The 24182-nt window shown below is 40.1% G+C and overlaps 1 protein-coding gene across 7 annotated transcripts in view; it reads right to left on the bottom strand.

The window, feature by feature from the left end:
- frem1 (FRAS1 related extracellular matrix 1) overlaps positions 1 to 24182 on the bottom strand; it is a 74461-nt gene that overhangs the window by 12968 nt on the left and 37311 nt on the right. For 4 of the 7 annotated variants that reach the window (XM_023346849.1, XM_023346850.1, XM_023346852.1 and 1 more), the window contains 11 exons: positions 23639 to 23834; positions 17572 to 17836; positions 11703 to 12120; positions 11362 to 11563; positions 10472 to 10616; positions 10246 to 10375; positions 1218 to 1290; positions 718 to 867; positions 429 to 637; positions 273 to 320; positions 4 to 189 (listed from right to left, as the gene is read on the bottom strand). In XM_023346849.1, the coding sequence (XP_023202617.1) occupies positions 4 to 189; positions 273 to 320; positions 429 to 637; positions 718 to 867; positions 1218 to 1290; positions 10246 to 10375; positions 10472 to 10616; positions 11362 to 11563; positions 11703 to 12120; positions 17572 to 17836; positions 23639 to 23834 (2022 nt within the window). Of the gene's footprint in view, positions 1 to 3; positions 190 to 272; positions 343 to 428; positions 638 to 717; positions 868 to 1217; positions 1291 to 10245; positions 10376 to 10471; positions 10617 to 11361; positions 11564 to 11702; positions 12121 to 17571; positions 17837 to 23638; positions 23835 to 24182 lie in introns of those variants that run through there. The other 3 variants (XM_023346853.1, XM_023346855.1, XM_023346854.1) reach the window with 3 other exon arrangements.

Here is a 24182-nt window from a genome sequence, read left to right as displayed (position 1 = left end):
CACATGTTCTCCTGCTTGCCCTTTCATTTGTGCTTTCAGTTCATCTTTTGGAGTGTTGGACTTTGCTACAGTAAGAAGTCCAGGTACTTGGTGCTGTGGTTCCCTGCTAACCACCCGGATGTTTGCCTTCCTGCTCTTTCTAGAGGGGGACGTATCATCATGTACTAGCATTTGCATAATTCCATGATACTGAAATACAATAAACAATGATATGAGATCTATCTTTAGCCTTCAGTGATATGAAACTGGAATCAGCTGCTGCAGCTACTTACTGTGTAAATCACATCTGTCTCATTGTGGAACACCAATGAAGGGGCAATCTAAAAAAAAAACAACACAAATCTGTTTGCAGATTAACCTGTTCATACAGGAACTGGTCATATAGGGTTGAGGATGAGATAAACTCAAAAGGTGACTGAAAGGCTTACAGATTTGCGATTGCTCACAACTCTGAGTATCTTCTTAGGGAGATATTCTCGTGGTGGTGAGATGCTGTCTCCTCTGCCCCATATGATGGATTGTGTAGCAAGAGGAAGTTTCTCCAGACGAATGGATCCATGCTGGGGATATGTATCTGATCGAATCTCTTTTCCTCCTAGAAGAGGAGCTTGTTGATCCTGATTTGGCCAGCACTGTCCTGTCAGTTAGGATTTACAAGGTAAGTCAGATTTTTTACAAGAAAAAATGTTGGTTAGTAAAATGCACAACATCTTTTACCATTTCCTGAGTCTCTGATTGTGAGTTCAGCCTTGCTGATTCTACCAATTACTGTGGCTTCAGGAGAAACTAGCAACACCTCAAACCTTTCATCAGCTTCCTCAATGTGGTCTTCAACTATCTCAGTTTGCCAGCTTCGCTTTGCCACTCCTATAGAAACAGTAAAAAAATTTTGAGAATTCAAACTGGTAATATACTGATATACAGTGCATCACAAACGTGAGTACACCCTTCACATTTCTGCAGTTATTTAAGTATATCTTTTCATGGGACAACACTGACAAAATCACACTTTGACACAATGAAAAGTAGTCTGTGTGTAGCTTATATAACAGTGTAAATGTATTCTTCCCTCAAAATAACTCTATATACAACCATTAATGTCTAAACCACCGGCAACAAAAGTGAGTACATTGAGTACTTTGACTCAAGTACAAACTGGAATTGATAAACACCTTTTTTGTATTTTAAAAGTATATTGTAAGCTCCTTGAAAAGTACCTGGATCAAACTGGATCAGAGAGGAAGGATTTGTACGGAAATCTTTCCCAGCATTTGCAGTCCCTTCAATCACCTGGAAAAGAAACGACAACTTCATTATTACAGCCATGTTCAAATTGGTGATGCACCGATCCGATGCATAAGGGCCGTAAGGGCCAATCTATTGAATCTATTTCTATGCTATGTACTCTGCATAACTGTGGTTCACAAAACAAAAACAAAAACAACTGACCCAGGATGGGCAGAGGGAACCTCGGAAGGAGGAGTGGAAACAAAACAAACACAAAACTAGAGTTCATAATAAAGAGAGTTTGATGTTCAGGCGCCGAAGGAAAACGAGAGTCTGATGTCCTGACAATGAAGGAGATGAGAAAATCTGATGTCCTGGCAACAAAGGAGACAAAAGAGTACGATGTCCAGCTGCCAAAGGTGGTGCAGGAACCTCGGGGGTCGCTGACGCGGGAGCTAAGACCTTGGAAGTAGGTGACGCAAGAGCTGAGGCCTTAGAAGTAGGTGACGAGAGCGCTGAGGCCTTGGAAGTAGGTGACGAGGGAGCTGAGAGTTGGAAGTAGACAACGAGGGAGCTGAGGCCTTGGAAGGTGATGAAGGAGAGCCCGCAGGGACCCATAAAGGTTGGCTGGAGATCAGCCCGGAGGTTGTACGGACTCGCAATGGGGTGGCTGGAAACTTGGGAAATTTGCTGGGAGGCTATTTTGGTTTTGTGGTGTTCCAGACAAAGAAATAATGGAACCTCCAGGATTAAGATTGTTAGACACTTTTGGTCTGATTATGCTCCTATGTGTTGGAGGCTGTTTGGTTGTATAATCTGAAGATAAACGAAATATAACAATTCGCCATTGGTGGCGCTCTTGCTGTGCACAAGAGAGGTGAGCGGAACCTGTGAAGAAGAAGAGATGTTCTTGGTTTGAAAATAAAGGTTGCCATGTGCTACTTCCAGTTATCTGCTTGAACAGTATTTTATTTGACCTAGTGTATCATACACAACAGGTTTGAAACAATAAGTTTCAAGTTTTAAGTAAGGACATGGCTCATTAACATCTCCAACACAAACCCACCATAATGATACCGGTGGAAAGGAAACACCAGGACTGCTTATAGGAGGAATTAATACACACACATTATGAAGAACAATGCCATTGGTGAAACTGCAGCCTTAAATAGTCCCAAGCTGTGAAGGACCAAACCACCTTTTAAATCACAGGGGATCTCTATTTACCAATTTCCACCTATATAAAAAAATAAAATACACTTTTACCAAATACAAACACATTTCTCTTTACATTTTATAAATATTGTATGTTTTATCCTTACACCATAAGCACCATTATGAAACACCACAAAAACCCACAAAAAAAACCCCTCTCCCAGACCTCTCCCGGAACCTATGAATGGTGTCTGGACCCCCAGGGGAGTATTTGTCCAAACACCCTAGAGAGGACCTACAATGTCTTGTGGGCAAATTGTTATTGATGTGCAAATCTATGATTAAAGTGCAGTGGTAAATAAAGTGCTTGTTAATAAACTGCAAAAAGTGCTCTTAAAGTGCTATACAGTGACTTAAGTAAAAATAGTTCCAGTAATGGAGATGTCTTCATTACATTTCCTCCCTCCTCTCTTAAGAGCACAGTACCTCAGTCCTCTGCTACCCTGGATAAACAGTCAGCAACCACATTAGACTTCCATGGCTTGTACTGGACCATGAAGTTAAACGGTTGCAGAGACAAGTACCATCCAGCGATGTGGGCATTGGCATCCCTCATTCGTCTTAACCACAGGAGAGCACAATGGTCGATCTCTAGGATGAAGTGACGTCCCAGAAGATAATACTTGAGGTCCTCGATAGCCCACTTAATGGCCAACCACTCCTTTTCCATGGTTGAATATTTCATCTCCCTGTTCCGACAGCGTCCGACTCAGAAACACCACAGGTCTTCTTTCACCATCCACCTCTTGTTGCAGGACAGCTCCAAGGCCCACCCTTGAAGCATCTGTTTGTAAGATGAATGGCTTAGTGAAGTCTAGTGTGTGTAAAACTGGATGAGTACATACTGCTTCCTGGGGGTCTCAATCGCAGTCTTCTGTCCAGCACACATTCTTGGGGGCTGCACCTTTGTTAGATGGTTCAGTACAGCTGATCACTCTCCAAAAGAAGGTGTGGATTTCCAGTACCAGCCCACCAAACTAAGAAATCCTCTCACCTTCTTCTTTGTGGTTGGAACCGGGAAGGACTGGATTGTGTCCATCTTCTCCACTGGAGGCTTTATCTTTCCAAGCCCAAATAAAAAACCCAAGTACTCCCCTTCTCTCTGGGCTTCAGTGCACTTCTTGTAGTTGACAGTCAGGCCAGCCAGTCTGATGTGGTGTAGCACCTCCTGTAGGTGAATCAGATGCTCCTACCAGGACTGGCTATACACCACATCATCCAAATATGCTGCAGAAAAGGCTGAAACATCTCTCAGCACATAAATTATTAAACGCTGTAATGTTGCTGGTGCACCCTGAAGCATAAATGGGATGACTCTACATTGGTACATACCAAAGGAATTTTGAAGGCAGTCAGCTCTCTTACCAAAACCACTTGCCAGTATCCTTTGCACAGATCCAGCATTGCAATGTAGCTTGCTTAACAGACATCCTCCAGTAGGTCATCAACCCTGTGTGTTGTGATCTGTGTTTATTTCTGAGTTTTCGGTGTCCTTGAGTCTCTTCGTTGTCCTGTCTCCCCTCGATTACTCTCAGGTGTTTCTCATTCCCTGATTACCTCCTGTGTATTTAGTGTCACCTGTGTGTCTGTGTCTTTGTCGGGTCCTTGTCTACCAATAGTCAGTCGTTTGTTTTTGTGCTGAGCTTTGTTTTCCCGCTCTGCTGTGCTGACAGGGTTTTGGACTGTTTTGAATATTCAGACATTATCATTAAACTCCGTTTTTTCACTTAAACCTGGATCCTCAGCGTCTGCCTCACCACCTACACTGCACCACTTCATGACAGAGTGCATTGGGTACCGCATTTAAATATCTAGAATCAATGCAGAATCTCAGGGAGCCATCTTTCTTTGATACCAGCACAATCGGGCTGCACTACTCTGTACTAGACTCCTCAATTATCCCCAAATCCAGCATCTGCTTTATTTCCTTTTATGGTACTGGTACCAACTGCTCTGGTATGCAATAGCTCTTTTGACAACTTGGTGCATCTTCTTTCACCCGAATCTTGTGTTGAACCAGTAATATGAATCCTGGAACTTCTTGAAAGAGCTGAGGATCCAAGAGATTTTTGATGTTGGCCTGCTCAGTAGGGAACAGATAAGAAATGTCAATGAAAGTACAGTCTGACATGCTAGTTGGAAAGAATTTTTCAGTTGCCTCCTCATTCTTATCTGCCCGCACAAATAACTCTTGACGCACAGGCTCCTTTTGGCTGTGGAACTCTTTCAACAAGTTGACATAAAATGTTTGATGCTTCTTGGCTCTTTCTGGCATGTACAGTTCATAAACCACTTTACTCACTTGTTTGGTGAGCTCATATGGGCCATGCCATTTTTCAGCAACATTTATCGCTGGCAGGAAGCAGTAACAGAACATTCTGTCCTGGAAGGAAGACTGTGTCTCTGGCCTTATGATCGTACCAGGTCTTTTAATGTTGTTGAGCTGCTTTCATGTTGTCCTGTGCAAAAGATGCCATTTCCTGAAATCGCTCTCTCATGTTGAAGACATATGCTGCAATGTTTTCACCCTCTTGCAGCTGGATTTACAGTGGTGATGAAAGTCGAGGAAGAGTACGGTGTTAACAGCAATAGTTTATTCTTCTCAAACAGCATTAAGAACAATACCACAGGTAAAATTGCAGCCTTAAATAGTCCCAGTTGTGAAGGACCAAACCACCTTTTTTTTTTTACCCCTCCAGGGGGTCTTTTTGTGGGCTCTAGTGTCCCTTATGTGATAGTAGGCTGAGAGGAAACGGGGAAGGAGAGGGGGCAAATGTCGTCGGGTCCGGGAGTCGAACCCGCGACGACCGCGTCGAGGACTCAAGGCCTCCAAATACGGGTCGCGCTAACCCCTACGCCACCACGGCACGCCCCCAAACCACCTTTTAAATCACAGGGGATCTCAAACTACCAATTTCCACCTACGAAAAAAAATAAAATACATTTTTACCAAATACAAACACAATTCTGTTTACTTTATATCAATATTTTATGTTTTATCCTTACACCATAATCACAATTATGAAACACCACAAAAACCCACAAACAATACCCCCCTAACCCTTTCTGTGACTGTGCTTGCTTTTTGTGTTGAGGTGACCACTGCGTTTGCTGTATGTTTGCGCTGCTGTAAGTTTTGTATGCTTGCCTGTATATGGAAAGAAAGGAATACAAGTGTGTGTAGGTGTGAACTTTGTGAGTTTTTGTTTATAAATTTGTGTGGTCTATGTATGCATTGCTGTTTGCTGAATGTTTCGTGTCTGTTGGTCTGAGAGAAGGCTGCGTGTGTATGGCTATGCCCTAGCACAGAACCCCTACAGAGTTGGTGTGCGAGACAGTTTGATTTTAGAGGTGATGTATGCTTTGTTACATGTTTGCTTGTAACAGCCGGCGTTCCAGCTGGCGCACCCGAGCCCGTTCCAGCCGTTGTTCCAGCCGGCGTTCCAGCACTTGTCACACACTTGTCTTGTGGTTTATTTTGTTGGTGGATGGTGAATGAGAATATTATGAACAATTATGTAATGCTTTTACTGCTGGATTTATGTCACAGGTTGCAGGTAAACAACATACCTGTTCTTATAGAACACATGGCTTTGATGAAGCGCATGGAATCTGTGTTCCATAGAACAAATGAGCTGTGGATTTGCTTCCCCCTTGATAGCTTTTGACATCATTTTGCATATGGAACAGGGGTGGCCATTTGGAAGCAGGCTACCAGATATCATCAAAAAGGGAATAAGCTAAGAATTGGACAAGCCATAAAACTTTGTCTCAGGTTACAGATGAAAGATGTTTCCCAGAGCAGGCATCTTTGCTTTGTGGCTCCTAATAAATACCTTTGTTTGCCACCATCCTCAGATAACAGCGAGGACTACCTGGGTGTCATCACATATTTGGGCAGAGCAGAAAACAAAGCAGGGGGAATCAGTGATCATTTAATTTGCATTTTAAGTTCTTAAGGAGTTCTTAACAGTGAATACTCACTGTTGCAAGATATTGTGGTATGGTTTGGAAGAATAAATTACTTTGGAATTTGTGTTTCATGTTGGAAAAAAAAGAACATATTTACAATTTTTTCTTCTCTTTCTCAGCAGGACGCAATTGGGAGACATATCAGGCAGCAACATGCTGTCTTACTCATTTCTGATTCCATTTCTTAAACCAGACCAATGGAAGATATCACTGCATATTTTATACAATCATGTGACATTTACAATCAGTTCAATTTATAGGATGGGAATCCTTCCAAGTCAGCATCTTCTGAATAACAATTACTGAGATGAAATTGTGTAAAGGAAAAAGAAAAATAAGAAAAATGTTTGTCTATTTGAAATTGAATTCACTCTTAGAGTGGATTGAAGATGGATGTGAAATAGGTTACATCCTGCAGCTTCTTACCATAGGGTGTAAATGTGTTTGCTTGAGTGTGATTGAGAACGAATGGGTTTATTGTGGGAAGTGTTTGAGGGGTTTGAAGAAGCGCTATGTAAATTTGACATCACTTTATTTTCCAACTTGTAGTGAATAGATGTAATGATATGTTTCTTATTTTCAAACTATGTAGAAATAGTAATTTTTTTATTTATAACCACGATAGGGATAAATCTGTTTAATTTTACGGAAGAGTTAATTAAGGTGCGACGCTTTGAAACCAAAGGTCGATGTTTAACTTTTGGTTTTTGTTTTCTTTGCACCCTTTTGTGTCAGCCTGAAGCGATACAGTTTGATGCCGACTCGGGGTCCGAACAGACCCCACCGAGGCGAAAACGGCACAGTTGATGCTGACGCTGGGGAGCAGAGCGGGAAGTAGCTGGGCTCAGGCTCCGGTCGGACTTTTTAATCATGTTGCACCAGTTTTGTTCAAGCCTGTAACAGCCTGTAACACAAAGCAAACACGCTAGCTAGCTAACTGGCTCAACCTGGCGCTGCTACGGTGATGTAGCTCAACACAAAATACAAACACCCTAGCTAACGCTAGATGCCGCCATGCAGCCGAATGAACACAGTTAGCCAGCTCCTCTGTGTTCCTGGCTATAACACAGAGGAAGCCAACCTGATCCTTGTTGTTATGAATTAACACCACCACCATAACGCATAACAGCATACCAGGAGACCGTGTTATGCCAAGCAGGGTCTTAACACCCCCCCCACTGTCACACAACCAGGGTTAAAAGAAGAAAAACAGGGGAATATTATAGAGATAAGACGCAACCGAAAAACTTTAAATCTAAAACATTTCATAGTCCATCTTGAATTCTAGACGGCGGATTTAGAAAACTTGTGAAACACCTAAAATAGTTTTGTTTTTGAGCAAACTATCTTATAAACAATAATATAGACTCCAAATTGATTCCAAATTGATAATTTAATCATATCTTCAGGGAGATAAGAAGAAAAGCCCTATTCCAGGGCAAAATATATGCACAAAATGGGCTACCAAATTTGATAAATGAATTGAAATTAAAACTCAGGTGTTTCTGGAAAACTGTTTGGAAAATAGAGAAACAAAATTATAATTGGAGACATTGAAATTAATGGCCTGATTCCACCACCAAAACTAGCCCAACAGGGGGAGGACTCCCTGTGACCTGAAGAACATCATTACGCTATCCAGTGAAGAAACTCTGCACCCCACTACCCAAGAGCCAAGGATGGGAGACTGGGGCAGAAGAGCATGATTAATTAGTATAGAGAGGTTCTAGATATTTGCTAGTCTCGCAAATTGTTTATGCTCATTTTATGGTGCTGATAGGTTTTTCTCTTTGCAACTTCTAAATTAGCAAATGTTTTCAAAATACTCAAACAATCTTAATTTAGGATCACTATAAGACAGAAATGTTGTACTCATTTTTATGAACCATGTCATATTTTTGAGATGTTTGATCACTTTAATCTTAAGTACATTAGCTTAGCTTTAACAGGGGGCTGCAGGCCGTTCACTCCTTGCTGTCCTGCTTCATGAGCAACCAGCCACACCAACCCCACCTAGCTGTTTGGAACACTGATTATCCTGAAGTCGCCCTGCAGCTACAATGCCATCTACATTGTTTGCCTCATCTCTGTCTTCATGCGATTGCTGCAAAAGATGGTTTGGGAACACCTGAGCCTCCAGCAGGTCAATACGGGGGTCATTAAGGCCAGTCAAGTGACCAGTGAGATGGTAAGGATTAGCCTGGATCTGGTGAGAACCTGGCTGTCGGTGATAAGTATGGAGATGAGGAAGAACTTCATCCAGGTCATGTTCACATCTCCGATAGAGGCTGAAGAGGATCAAGGACCAGGAGCCGGTGTCAGGGTCCAAAGCCATGACCGGCGAAGAGAGAACTGTCTCTAGAAGCGGCCCGGACAAGGTAGGACGTCAAGCAGTTCCGAATGGCAGCCGGCACTGCATCCATAATGTTTGGCCGCAGCCAGTCCATGCCAGGAGCAGAGCCCATGCTCAGCAAACCTGTGGAGAATCAATACACCAACACCGTTATCAACTTTCTCTTCAGGGTCGCCTGCCAGGTGAACGACTCCACCAACATGGGCCAACTCTCGATGTGAACTGTTGAGAATGGCTGATGTTGTCAGCCCTGAAGATGGACATGTGGCTCCATGCCAAGCTGAAGCGGCAGTGGTTTGACAAGCTGTTGATGACCGTGGAGCAATCTGAACCAGCCTGGAGATTCTGTGCTTCCTGCTGATTATGTTGCAGTGTCCGGTTATCCTTGCCCATTTCAAGCCGGTGCAGTGAAGCATCGCAGCATGAATGACCAGTGGCAACACCATGATCCTTTGGGGTGTTACTGGAGATATTGCCTTTCAAGGTAATATCTCTTGTCCTCTTGGAGGGGGACAAGATTCCTGGTGACAGCTGGAAGGAATGGTCCGCTAGATAGCTTAGGATACACATGGACATAGTTAATGATTATTGTGGGGTGGTATTATATAACCCCAAGAGGGACTGTTGAGAATAAATAATTCTGTGTTTTCTTCTATCTATTTTAAATAGTTACAAAGCTAAAGCTAAAGGAAATTACATGTTAGGAAACACCCTCAAAGTTAAGGTTAAAATAAATGAGAGATTAAGGAATGCCCTCTTCGTCTTCCGGGCGTAGCTTAGGCAGAGGCTGAGAAATTAAATTACAAACTGTTCCTTGATGCCCTTTTGTCCTGCTAGCTCCTAAAGGTAGCATGAGAAATGGACCAGCTGTATTTTGGTATTAATAAACGGAATCCATGAATTCAACTCACTGACTCTTCTTCAACCTCATACATCAAGAACTTAGCATGGAGAAAGGATAATTCTCCACAATACCCAACAAATACACCCAAAACTTCTTGTGTGCAAATTGTTATTGATATGCAAATTAATGCTTAAAGTGCAGTGCTAAATAAAGTACAAAAAGTGCTCTTAAAGTTCTATACAGTGACATAAGTAAAAATAGTTCTAGTAATGAAAATATCTGCATTACAGTTGCAGTTTATTTCGCATGTTTGACTAAGATAGTCAACCTATTGTTTTTGTCAGTTGAAGTTTCTTTATTGTTTATAATAATAATAATAATAATAATAATAATAATAATAATAATAATAATAATAATAATAATAATAATAATAATAATAATAATCATATAAATTAGTAGTTATCAACTAAGTACTATTTTTCTGTATCGAATAAGAATCTCTATTGGCTGATATTGAACCTCAGATATTTGTATTGGCATCAGAAGTGAACAAAGTGGATCGGTGCATCCCTAGTTTAAACTTATCAGCTGAATGTTTGCATGACCATGGGTTTTAAAAACCAATGAATTTGACCTTGACAGTGACATATGATGATTCTGCCAAGTTCCCGTTTCGAATGATGTCCAGGGAGATTTTTCCCTGCTCCTCACATGACGAGGACTCAGGAAGAGAAAACTCCACCCTACTCCATCGGAATTCAAGTCTGCAAAGACAAGGAACATCCATGAAAAAAACACAAAAGCTAATTTAGACTATCACCTAAAATACTAGATTGAAAGTGAAAAGGAGCATTACTTACATGTGAGAGGGCCCCATGTTGCCTAAAGGATCAGACACTTTGAACTCCAGGCTGTCTGACAGAAACTCACCATGCAAGTTGATAATATAGGCTATAGTTCTTTTGCTAAGCTCAATCTGAGGGAAACGCTGTGACACAAACATACCTGTGAAGAACAGTGAAAGAGTGTTGTGTTATCTAAATGAAGCTGCAGGGCTGCAGATCAACTGGTCATTTTTAGACCCTGGTTCTTCAACCACTGTGGATGAATTTATTTTTTTGTACTTTTTATGACAATGATAAATATAGTACAGTAGACACCTGCTGAATCACCCAATTGTAATTTTTTTAATGTAACATATGGGGTTCCATTTATAAAGTCACAGTCAAAAGTTAACAGCCATAATTTGGATTATTAAGTCAGTCATATTTTCGTCATGTTATCTGCAAGCTAATCAAACATTTAGTTTGAAATACTTAGCTTCAATTAAAATGTTTAGCTCAAAACTAAATATTTAGTTAGCAAGCTAAATATTTAGCTCCAAATATATTCAGTAAGCAAGCTAACTAAATATTTAGAAAGCTCAGTTTTACTAGCTCAGAGCTAGCTAAATACTTGAGAGCTCCAGACCGTGTGAAAGAAACTTCTCATGTGAATATGTGAATTCATAATATTGGCTATAGTTCTTTTGTTAAGCTCAATCTGAAGGGAGAACTTTGACATATTTAGTTAACTGAATGTTTGACAAATATTTAGCTAGCTCATAGTAACTAAGGCAGGACCACTATTTATCTGGTATAAAAAATAAGTCTGGTATAAAAAAATCAAAACTGAAAAGTACAAAATGGCAGCAAGGGGAAGGGACAAGCATTCAGATGTAGGGCAAGTAATGACACATAATTATTCTGACCTGTGGTAATGTTTTCAAGGTACCCAAAATATGGTGGACGAATAATGCAGAATATCAGCTCATCTTCTCTGCTACCACTATCCTGAGCCTTCAGCTCTTGAGAAGTCACAAAAATCACATATCTGCCATCGGGTAAAAGCTCTGGTTTCCAAAGTGGGACAAGCCTTATTACTTCTGGTGAAGATTTATCCAAAGGCTTGATCTGAAAAAAGAACCAGAGGATGTTTGAGGCAAGACTACTTTGTCCATTGGGAAGCTTTAAGAACTCTACATGCTAACAGAGGACAAATATGTGATACAAAAATCACGCTAAGTCACAAACTGGTTCCATTATCCCCCACCTGAATGGTGAAAAACACAGGCTCTGTTTGCAGCTGTCCATCTAGCAGAAAGCCTTGACTGGAGGAGTCGGATGCTGTGAAAGCAAATCGGTCAATCTGTGATGGTCCTCCATCATGTCTATATGTTACCTCCAGCTCCTTTATGTGTTTCTGTGTGAAGTTTGAGCCAGCAGTCAGTGTGACACCGGCTCGTTCCAGCTTCCCGTACTGCGGAGGCTGTCGCAGAACAAAAGTCAGAGCCCTGGGTGGAGTGTCAGGGTCAGATAAGGAGAGGAGTTCTGGACCAAGGATCATGGCAGAACCTTGTGGAACCTGGAGACCTTTGTTGGACGTTAGCGATGGCAGAACACGATCCACAATTTCCACGCACAGCTCAAAGCTTCCATTTCGGCTAATCTTACCGTTGCTTATAACAAACCTGTGAAAACATGCAACACACTATGTGTTAGCTTACAGAATCTGGCCAAAGGCAAACTTACCAAAGCAGTCTAGTTCTTTGACTGAAACCTATATGTGGGATTTGATTTAGGTAGTTGATACACAGTTAGTTAAACGCGAAAATAGATTCTTGATGTCTGGACTGGAGTGTTGTCATAAAATTATGAGTAGTTAGTTAGCTAGCCCAGACTCATTACAAGAGTCCAGTATTTACATCGCTTATTAATATGGTCTGTTAACATGTTTCTTTTTGGGGGCCACGCACACAAAATGCTTTCTCATAAATTATTTATAAGTGGTGGAGACTTCCTCACTGGTTCCAACTGAGAGCTATTCATCAGTCCCATGAGGCGTCTTAATTAGCCGACTGTCATCCACAACGGCAACTGAAGAAGCATTGACCCCCTCACAGGTTTTTGCTATTTTGTCATATTTGAATACTTCAAATCATCATATACATTTTAAAATCATCCAAGGCAACAGTACTACAGTAAATGGGCGGAAATCCTGGGGAGGGTTGGGAGGGTCCGGACCCCACCCCCCCCACTCTTGGAAAAGTCTAGTCCAAAAACAAAGATCAGAAAAGAAAACTTTGTATTTAAACAATATCAATATGAAAAGGTGAAAGAAACAAAGAATGAAGTAAATCCACCATTCATCAAAGAAAAAAATAAGAATGAATTTGTAGGTCCACCCCAGCCATTGTTAGAACAATAGTTCAGTCCAAAATGTATGAGTGGTACAGGCTCCATCAAAGCCGCTAAAGTGAGGAGCTTACTGTGGCTCTGCAGCATAAAGAAATCCCTTCAGTAAGTAAATACTTAAAGCAAAAGCCAAGTAACACCTTTGATTTACTTTCACTGTTCAATAGGAAGAAACACATTAACAGTAAAAATTAGGCTGCAGTTCATTATTTTATTACTTCAGCTGAATAATAATAATAATAATAATAATACATTTTATTTGTAACGCACCTTACATTTCAAAGAAATCTCAAAGTGCTACAGAGACGAAAATAAATTATAAAACTTACAATAAAACATACAATAATACATCTCACACCAAATGGTAACAAATTAAAACTTACAATTTAAAAAAGCTCACAGATCTAAAAAGCCTGTTTAAAAAGGTGTGTCTTAAGACCTTTTTTGAAGGCCTCCACACCTTGTGGGGCTCTCAGAGACTCTGGGAGGACATTCCAAAGCCGCGGAGCTACTGCCTGAAAGGCCCTGTCTCATATGGTGGCAAGCTTGGTCTTTGGTTGATGCAGGCGGTGAGAGGAGGTGGAACGAAGGCTTCGAGAGCAAAACTAGCAAGGTAGCAAATATCTCAATTATATAAGAGTTGTCCCCCTGACTCTTATGTTAATGAGAAGAGTTTGAAACGGCTCCCACACAGCTCACTGTGTGGGAACAGAGACCAGAGAGATAGAGAAAAACAGAAATGTATGCTTTTAACCATCTTCAACATACAGCCTCTAAAACGACACACACAAAAATCTGGATATTTTTCTATAAAAACTCTGGTGCTTTGAGCATTAGGTTTAAGTTATGATACTTCCCAGACCTACGTTATTTCTACCAACTTATAGATTTTCAGCCATCCAGGACTGAGATTTAGTCCTTTTTAGTAAAAAAGATTTAAATATAAAGCAACTTATAATTTAAATAACACATAACTTGTATTGAGAGCCACTACAATAAATCAATATTTATGAGGAATTTTATCAAGTGGAGTTACTCATTAAAATTAGTTTTTATTTGTAGCCTTAAATTTTTGTGAAGGTGTACCAGAGATTATATCTGTGCCACTGAACCAAGCTTATATCTAAACATTTAAATTTTAGTTTGACTTTTATGGGTCTCAATAGATTGGTTACTGAGAAAAACACACGTTTGTGCATTACCACTTACTAGTTATTTTTGATCTTGCAGCTTGAACACATTAAAAACTTTTTAAACCACATTTTACGATACATTTCACTGTAACTTTGCCAAACCCTCCAAAATTGCTCTTAAAAAATTTCCCTACTTAATGTCCCCCCCAATAATGAAATGGTATTTCCTCCTTTCTACAGTACTAACTTTGCTTCTGTGCAGCCATTTTTATATCAAAGATAATATTGGTACAAATAAAAAGCAATTCTCAAATTATGATTCAGATTTGAAAGTGAAATAATTAAGCTATCCAAACTAACATGGCTGTAATGAAGACTGAAGCTGGTTCAGTTGTGGATAAACAATCACTCCAGGGTGTCGGGTTAGAACAGCTGATATATATGTTCAGGTGAGTTAGTGAAAGAAGAGAATGTCTGAGTCCAGAATTGAGCTTTACTTGGTTTTAATTAGCTCAGGAGGTTCAGCCATACATATAAGGGCACGTGTGTGTGTGGTGTGTGGTTTCCTATAAAGATAAACAAATACAAATTATGAGAATTTGTCTGTAAACCCTTTCACAAATAAACCTAATTTCCACAAATGAATAAATGTGTTAATGTCTGACTATGAGAATGTAAATAATAATTTTACATAAATAGTAATAATAAACCCTAACCCTAACCCTTACCCTAAATCACATGTGTCAAACTCAAGGCCCGCGGGCCACATGTGGCCTGCTACGTCATTTTATGTGGCCCTCTCCCCCCCACCACCGTTTTACAGCCCTATTGATTGACTTAAAATAGGTTTTGAGCACGAATTGACTATAAACTACATCTCCCATAATGCCTTCAGATTCTTACCAGCCAACATTATGGCTTCTCGCCACTAGAGTGCAGCAGAGTCACCTCAAGCTGATTATTAATTTTCCCAGCGAATAAAACTGAAACATCGACAAGCTAACAAGCTAAAGAGCGAAGTTCCATGAAGTTTCAGTCTCCTGCCCCCTGATTTGATGCCGCAGCTTCGACTCCATGCAGCTCGTGTTTTGTCCATGTTTGGAAGCACCTATCTGAGCGAACAGATGTTTTCAATAATGAATTTAAACAAGACCAAGCACAGATCGCGCATTACTGACGAAAACCTACCCGCCATTTTGTGGATCGCCACAGAATAGAACTAAAACCAGACATCGACGAACTGACCAGGGGAAAACATTGGTAAGCACGAATAAACTAAATTTAAATAGAATGAATGTAAAACCAAAACTCAATATACTGGAATATGCATATAGTTTATTGATTTTGCTTGTTTTGTGTTTATTTACACAACACAACACAATGAGGATGTGTGAGTTGGTGACAGGGTGAAGAGGATCAGCTTTGTGTTCAAGGACAGGCAACCTCACCTCATTGTTTTGTTCTTATGTGACATACATGTTCGTTGTGTAATAAATAACGAAAAAGTTTTGTGAATGAAGTTGAGAGTTAATATCAAAACTTGTTTTTATTCTTTGTCTGCTTATCTTTAAAGCAGACAAAGATTAATTTTCCCAGGGAATAAAACTGAAACATCAACAAGCTAACAAGCTAAAGAGCGAAGTTTAGCTGAGCAGTTTAAAAATACTGAGCATATTTTTAAACTGAGCAGTAATTTTGCATCCATGCAAATGTAATATTTAAAACTTGAATACATAAAATCAGTCATTTAACAATATGAGGTGTTTAATTTATTTTTAACATTGTATTTTAATACATTTATGCTAGGGTTGCCCAAGTCTAGTTTTCCAGACCTATCACTCTGCAACTTTAGATGCGTTCTTTCTCTAACACACCTGGATCATAAACTCATTCATAGGCCTCTACAGAACTGAGTTGCTGCTAATGAGGGAAGTCAACTTTTTGTCTGGGGTACGTTTTAGCAGGGACGCATCTAAAAGTTGCAGTCTGGAGGACTGCACTTGGGCATTCCTGATTTATACCGTCAATGTGGCCCTTTGAGGGTGGCCAATATGCTGAAGTGGCCCTTGGTGAAATTGAGTTTGACACCCCTGCCCTAAATAATAGTGTCACACGATAAACATACAAGAGAAATAAGGCATTTCAATTGCAAATGGTAACACAAATAACAGCTGCAACTAATTAACTGAGCTTAATAGCTTAATGCTAAACGGCTAACTTTTAGCTCTCAACAATACAAGTAAAATACACCAAACGACCATGATATTCAACGGGACAAAGCACAACTACAGCTCTTAGACATTTACAAAACCGAACTAAATCAGCAACAGTATTACTTACATTCAATGGACGCACACAATAGAAAGAGGTAATGAACGAAGTCAGCCTTGAGAACCGCATCACTCTACTCAGATCCTTAAACAAGATGTAACAATATGAACATGAAGCCACCCAGTGGCTGAAATAAAATACTGCACCTAAAATACTTTGATGAAGAAAACCTAAACTAGAGGGCTGAAAACAAATAATTACTCTTTTGTACAATGGCCCTATGTAAAAAAAAAATAAAAAATTAAATACACCCTAACTCTGTCAGTCTGGGCAAAGATAGCTGTTTTAGAGTCATTACCATCACAACTGGCAATGGGTCTTTTCCATCAATTTTCCTTGTGACGCTTCCATAAGTTTCTTTATCTGAATAAAAACTTCTCTTCTCCAGTATGTTTCTTCTATGCCCTGTCTACATTTCTGCCTACCTCAGCCAAAAATTATGATACCTGGTGATGTTAAGTCTGAAGTCCAAATTTTTGAGGCCAATTCACCACTTCTGTTTGATTCTCCAAGCTTTGATCCATTTTTTTTTTCTCCTGACATACATGCTCAGACTCAACTGTACCGCTGTGCCTGTGAGATTTCCTTATGTACTGGAAATCCCGCCATCATGAACAAAAGCTGGTACAGCAGTGAATTCAGACTTGTTCAAAGAAGCTCAGACAAGATCACAGTTTCCCTCTTCCATTTTTTTCTGTACTTCTGAGCTCCTACATAAGTACACTATTTTTTTTTTGTTTCTTTTTTTGAAGGTTTTTTTGGCTAAGACTGCTTTTATTTGAGAGAAGTCAGACAAGAAAGTGGATAATGAAAGAGGGGGAAGACAATTGGCAAAGGATATCAGGCCAGGACTGGAACCAGTGAGGTCTGTGTCGAGGACTAAGGCCTCCATACTTGGATTGTGCTTCACCCTTTTCCCCAAAGTGGATGTGTTTTACTTACAGTCACTACATTCCTGTCAAACTGCTGTGGTCAAGCAGTCGGAGTCACAGTCACAGGCCATCACTAGAGGTCTGCAAGGCCCCATTAACTTAAACGTGTTCTTATTGCTCTGTACATCCTTCACTTTCTGTCAAATCAGATGCCAAATCAGATCTGGTGTGTCTAGGTTTTTTAATGAATTGCTCATAAAACAGCTTGCATTTCTCCAAAGTCACACACAGTCAACTACTGAATAGGCTCCTTTGTTGAGAAATGTTGTGCCTTTTACATATTACTAGCTCTCATAGTATGTTTAAAAAGCTTATAGGTATTCACACTCACTGAACGCTTTCTGTTGCTTTGCTGGCTTGGTTGTCATGGATGTAAGCAACAAGGTTTGCTGCAATGTCCATTTGGCTGAAGGTGGAGATGATCACTCCTGGATGTTTGATGTACTCTATGTGCCCATGAGCAGGTGGGTTGGTGATAACATATAGAAGCTCCTCTGGCTTGTCTGTACCATCTGTGGCTAGCAGAACGTCAGTGGTGAGAACAACACGCTCACCAAAACTGACATTTACTGGTTTCACAAAGATGGCAATGTTTTCTGAAATCACAAGCATAAGAAATATTAGTTATAATTAAAGCATGTCTGTGTACAAAATGTAGTCCTATTAATCATACCTACTGTGGTTCCACAAAAATTCAACACAAGACATTGCTACCATTCATTTGCTACCATTTACCATTCACTGCTACCATTCATTTCCTATGAGGTGACAATCACACACCGCCAATTTTAAGCTAGTACATATTGACATGCACATGTGGGTCAGCAACGGAAAACAAAAAAGTTGAAAAATATTAAATCTTTGTTGCTGTCTGTGCCTTCATTATTGTGTCCCAGGCGTTAGGTTTCACCCCAGGTGGACGAAACCTTTGCCGGTAGATGTTTCTATAAATTAGGTTGTGTATTTCTAAAGTGCATTAAAATTGTGTGTAATGGGATATTGAAGCTCCATTTGTTGCTTACTTTAGAGCAGTGGTTCTTAACCTGGGTTTGATTGAACCCCAGGGGTTCGATGAGTCGGTCTCAGGGGTTCGGCGGAGCCTCTGCCGCGGAGGTAAAGACACACTTGTGTAAAGTCGTGATGACACGCCCTGCTTGGCCATCACTTGCTGCAGAGGATCATGTTACATTGCTCGGCCAATCAGGACTGCGGGGAATTTAGTGCACGCAGTATTCAACGGTTGTCGTAGTTGTACGTCGAGTGGTTTCTTTCTTAATATTTTAATCCATACTAAATATGTCGAGCAAAAAAGAAGTAAATGAACAGACTTTGCTCTGAAGAAGCACTTGCCAAGGTGAAGCCACGCCTCTCTGAACTGGTCTCCCAAAAACAACAGCAGGAGTCACACTGATTTGCAGAGATGTCATTTGTGCAAAACTTTATTCTGGCCCCAAAAAAGTATTTTGTGGATTCAAAACGACAAAAAACAAATTAAATTTAAAATAAAAAAAATTTAAGTTATTAAAAAAAATAATTTTTTGAAAAAAATCCAAATTTATTTTTAATTAGTAAAATAATAATAAAATATTTTTGGGGGCTGAAATTCTTTTATGGGGCCGAAATATTTTTTGGGGGGCCAGAATAAAGTAATACTGTAACTTGCTGTGAGTTCATGGTTTTGTTCTTTGAGCAAAGATGATGTTCATGCACGGCTCATTTTGTGCACCAGCAAAAAAACATATACCTACAGTACAGACCAAAAGTTTGGACACACCTTCTAATTCAATGGGTTTTCTTTATTTTCATGACTATTTATAAGGCAAGAAATCCCACTTATTAACCTGACAGGACACACCTATGAAGTGAAAACCATTTCAGGTGACGACCTCTTGAGCTCATCAAGAAAATGCAGAGTGTGTGCAAAGCAGTAATCACAGCAAAATGTTGCTACTTTGAAGAAACTAGAATATAAGGGGTATTTTCAGTTGTTTTACACTTTTTTGTTTAGTACATATTTCCACATGTGTTATTCATAGTTTTGATGCCTTCAGTGTGAATCTACAATGTCAATAGTCATGAAAATAAAGGAAACTCATTGAATTAAACGGTGTGTCCAAACTTTTGGTCTATATTGTATGTCTTGAATTTGGAAAAAAATATTATTTTATTTATCACTAAAGAAGGGTTCGGTGAATGCGCATATGAAACTGATGGGTTCGGTACCTCAAAAAAGGTTAAGAACCACTGCTTTAGAGTCAACCCTCATTCCCTGTGTGTCTATAACACAGTAAAATTGATGTGCAGGATCAGGCCATATAGAGCAGGGATGGCCAACCCGCGGCTCGAGAGCCGCATGCGGCTCCTTGACCGGTTCCATGCGGCTCTTACGTTCATATAGTCGCATTTTGCCAGACGTGCAATAATGACGAAAAGTAATCAAATGAACTGTCAATTATTGACAACACAGCACGCCATTACTGTTGGCCGTAACCACGCAAAAACAACACAAACAAAAAACAGTCTTTGTTTCTCTTGCAGCCTTACTCTTTCCAGTCGTTTGCCATCTGCTCTCACACAAACCTCCGCTGACCCCTCACTCTCACTCCCCTGGCCCCTCGCTCTCTCATCCATCCTGATGCGTTCGCGGACAATGGGAAATCATACACTCTAATTTTAATCTCTAAACAGCGTAACATCCAGTAACATTTAGCACATACTGTAGGGTCGCTATAATATCCAAGTTTCGCTTTGCTTGAGTGCAATACGGTATTTTCGTCAAATGCGCATGTGCGCAGTTTTTCAGTAAGAGTAAAATCATTTGAGTAAACCTTTCGCGCTCAAAATGGCTGGGAAAAAATGCACAGGAAAACGAAAATATGAAGATGAACACAGGACGTTTTTGACAGAGTGGGAGAATTTATATTTTTTTGTTGAACGTAGTGGAAAGCCATTCTGCCTTATATGTCAGGTGTCCTTGTCGCATTTTAAGGCTTCAAACCTTCAGCGCCACTTCAGCTCACTCCATGCTAACATCGACCAGGAATTTCCAAAAGGGACTAAACTTCGCAAGCACAAGTTGGTTACCTTGAAAAGTCAGACAGAAAAGCAGGCAAAGTTTTTCCAAAAATTTACAAAGCACTCAGAGACTGTAACGCTTGCATCATATCAACTGGCTTGGAACATTGCGCGGGCTGCCTGACCTGGTGCAAAGTGTGTTTGCATTTGTCAACAAACTGAATTTGTTCAAGGCGCACATTCAAAAGGGAAATTTAACACATTTTCTCACTCTACTAAAAGCCAGCGGGCAGGTCACCAGCGCCACCCTGAACAAGCAAAGAGCCAGATATGCAACACTGGTTGAAAACCTGCACCAAAGCTTTGTGGCCCGGTTCCGTGATCTACAACTGAAAAGGCCACAGATTACATTCCTTGTCGACCCATTTAATGCTGAGACAGACTGTTTGAAAGCCCTGCTAGTCATAGATAAGTGTGCGGCTGAGTTGGAGATGATTGATCTTCGTGAGGAGGACCAACTGAAACCTGCTTTAAAGGAAGGGACCATTGAGTTCTGGAAACATGTGCCAATGGAAAAATATCCCAATGTCAAACGAGCTGCACTTAAGATACTGTCAATGTTTGGGTCAACATATGTCTGCGAGTCTGTGTTTTCTACCCTGAAACATGTGAAATCGAAGCATCGGTCTGTTCTGGCCGACATCCATGTCAAAGAATTGCTTCGAGTGACAACAACGGAGTACAAGCCAGATCTGAACAGGATTGTTCAAGACAAGGAATGCCAGAAGTCCCATTAAATAACACATGCAATGCACATAATAAAAGGAAAAATGTATTGTAAATTGTTCTATTATTTTTGTTTATTTGGTTAAACAGAGTTTGTTTGCATGAGAAAGTGCACAGTGTTCATTGTTGAAAATGTCTGGCCTGTGGTCTTTGTAGTGTTAAAATAGTGTGTGAAATTTACAATAAATCTGGCTGAGCAAAAGTATGAGTATGAGGAAGGGATGGGTTGATGTTCATGTGTGCCCATGCATATGATGTGGCTCTTTGCGGTAACTTGGTAAAAAATGTGGCTCTTGGTCTTTGTCTGGTTGGCCACCCCTGATATAGAGCATATAGAGCCAAAGATCCTACTGCTGTGTAGTGTTGCCTGTTTTAGGTCATATGGCATGGTAAGTATTGGCAAACCTATCCTGAGGACCAACTCCCCAACTGGCCCCGTCCTTTTCCATGGAGCACTGACTGGGGCTTTGAACTCCCCAGAGATCACTGCCAAAAAAAAGCTTCAACCACCCTTAAGATATGAGAGTTTGGGAAGAACTCTGGCCAGCCACACATGATGGCCACCCACCAAAACCCAAGGATCCCTCAGATAAACCAGGAGCCCAGGAGCAAGCAGGCCCTGGTCAACATCCCAAATAAATAACCCCAAATTAAGCTCCTCATTTGTTGTATTCCCTTTTTGGCACTTATTGCATTTACGTAATTTTATTTTGTATAATATATAATGGACTTCCGGTGTTTGATTTAATGCTTTTATTTTTGATAAGAGAACTTCTGCTGTTTATATTGTAGAACTTAATGACGGAAAAGGAACAGAAAACAAGTTGCAACAAGGTTGTAAAATGTATCTTATTAGCGGCCCCCTTGATAGAGGCACAAGGTATGTTTATTTTTTAAATAAGTATATTTCTTTTATTGATTGGTTGGAATTGTACATTTGTTTTATTGTATAGAAACACTAGAGCATAGTTTTGAATTAGAGTTGATATTTTTAGTAGTGAATGTTATGTTTTGGTTGATACGTTACGGTTGTAAGAGCGTGTTTTTGTAGCTTACACCAGTATTTCCCAACTCTGGTCCTCTAGGCACACTGCTCTACATGTTTTAGGTAATTCCTTGCTTCAGTCCAGCTGATTTCAATTGATGACTGATTAACAGGCGTTTATTGAACTGCAATCAGTTGAATCAGGCACATTAGAACAGGGAAACCTCTAAAACATGTAGAACAGTGTGCCTTGAGGACCAGTGTTGGGAAACACTGGCTTGCACTGTCTTTTTGGGTGTGTGTGTGTGTTTGTGCATACAGCTCTTACGGTGAAACTCAGGGTTTACTCCCAATAAACCTCACTGTTCATCAGTAAAGCCAAAATCCTTCATTTGAGGGGGGGGTCTGCTACATCCCCCCCCCCCCCCCCCCACACACACACACACACACTTTCACCTAAGCACCAACACTACTTTTTTACTGTGGAGTTCTATTAATTTTTTTTAATTCAGAAAATTAAAGTACAGGTAGTCTTATGCACTGTACATGCACTGTATAGCAGAATGCATTCTTTGTCATACTGAAAAGCTGCCAAAGAATACCAAATATAGGTGGTTTTCTTCTGCCAAAAAGTGATTAAGACCTGTTTCTTGCCAGTGAAATGCAACTTCACTCAAAGTGATTATAACATATAGATATGGTTAATAGATTTGTTGTATCTAAGTAGATGTGCTTCAAATCCCTTCTGTGTTTTTATTTAGGCGGAATTAAAGGAATTACATAGGAATCCTTATAGCATTTCAGTGTCAACAGAGGTAGGTCTTCCAGATTCTGAGCACCTAATTGTAGTTTGTAAGTGTTTGACAGGTAGTTATTTTAGATTTCTTGTAAACCTGTCTTAAAATGTAAGGGTTACTGGGCCTCGGTCAGGCTGGTGGGATGGCACACAGCGGGAAATTTCCCTTATTTTTAAATCCAAATGGAATAAACCTCTTAACTGCATCAAACTCTACTGCGCATGAGGGACACTTTCAGATCGTTGCCCGTTCACACTGGAGAACATATAAGGGTCGCATATGTTTGGCAGTGTGAACGGCCCCCGCAAAAAATCAGATTTGACAAAAAATTTGGAATTGGGTCACTTCAGGCTGCAGTGTGAATGCAGCCTGAGCGTGAGAAAAAGTTTTGAGTTCAAGTGTTACAAGTTTTGAGAAGAAAGACATGAAGTCCTGCTTTCAAAATGAAAATGTAAGCAAAACTGTTAAAAGTTTTCAACAAAAGACATGAAGTACTATTTTCAGACTGAAAATGTGTGCTCTTGGATTATGGCAGGAAAATTCCTCCATAGAAAGGAGGTTTACTGCATCACAGAATCTTTCCAGTTTATTCATGACTGTGACCATTTGACAATAGTTAATATGACTCTGGTCTGCATAGCTCTTCTGCCTATCCAATTGAATAAATAAACTGCATACCATAAAATATATCCTATTATCACATTTCCTTCTAGGTTGACTTCTTAAACATTATTGTAGCTGCGATGCTCATGTATACTGAAAACCAGAGGAATATCAATAGAAAAGAATTTCATCTCAACCCTAAATTCCCTCACCTTTCTCCAGCTCTTTGACAAAAATGTGAAAGTGCTGTGGTGGTGATTGATTCTTTCCATCCATCACGTAGAAAACAAAGAAGTCCTGTGTTTTAATAGCATGATGGCCAGTGTGTTTGTAACGTAGCAGGTTCATGTCCACCATGTCCTGGGTACATCTCCTCCCAGGTGTAAGTGTCACCCACTTATTGGCTTCCTAAAACAGACATAATCAATCAATCAAATTTTATTGCACATTTTAGCAGTAAGGCATTTCAAAGTGCTTTACATCATAGCAAACACAGAAACACAATGCAAGATAGAATCAGCAATCAAAACACAGCATTAAGTAAAGTTCTATCAATAAATTTGCAATTGATTACATTTCAAATACAATCCTAAACAGGTGGGTTTTTAGTCGAGATTTAAAGGAAGTCAGTGTTTCAGTTGTTTTACAGTTTTCTGGAAGTTTGTTCCAAATTTGTGGTGCATAGATGCTGAAAGCTGCTTCACCTCATTTGGTTCTGGTTCTGGGGATGCAGAGCAGACCAGAACCTGAGAGGTC

Source organism: Xiphophorus maculatus, chromosome 14 (genome assembly GCF_002775205.1).
Source record: "Xiphophorus maculatus strain JP 163 A chromosome 14, X_maculatus-5.0-male, whole genome shotgun sequence".
NCBI classification, from domain to species: domain Eukaryota; kingdom Metazoa; phylum Chordata; class Actinopteri; order Cyprinodontiformes; family Poeciliidae; genus Xiphophorus; species Xiphophorus maculatus.
The sequence above is the reverse complement of the archived record's forward strand: the minus strand, read 5'-3'. Positions and strand labels throughout refer to the sequence as shown.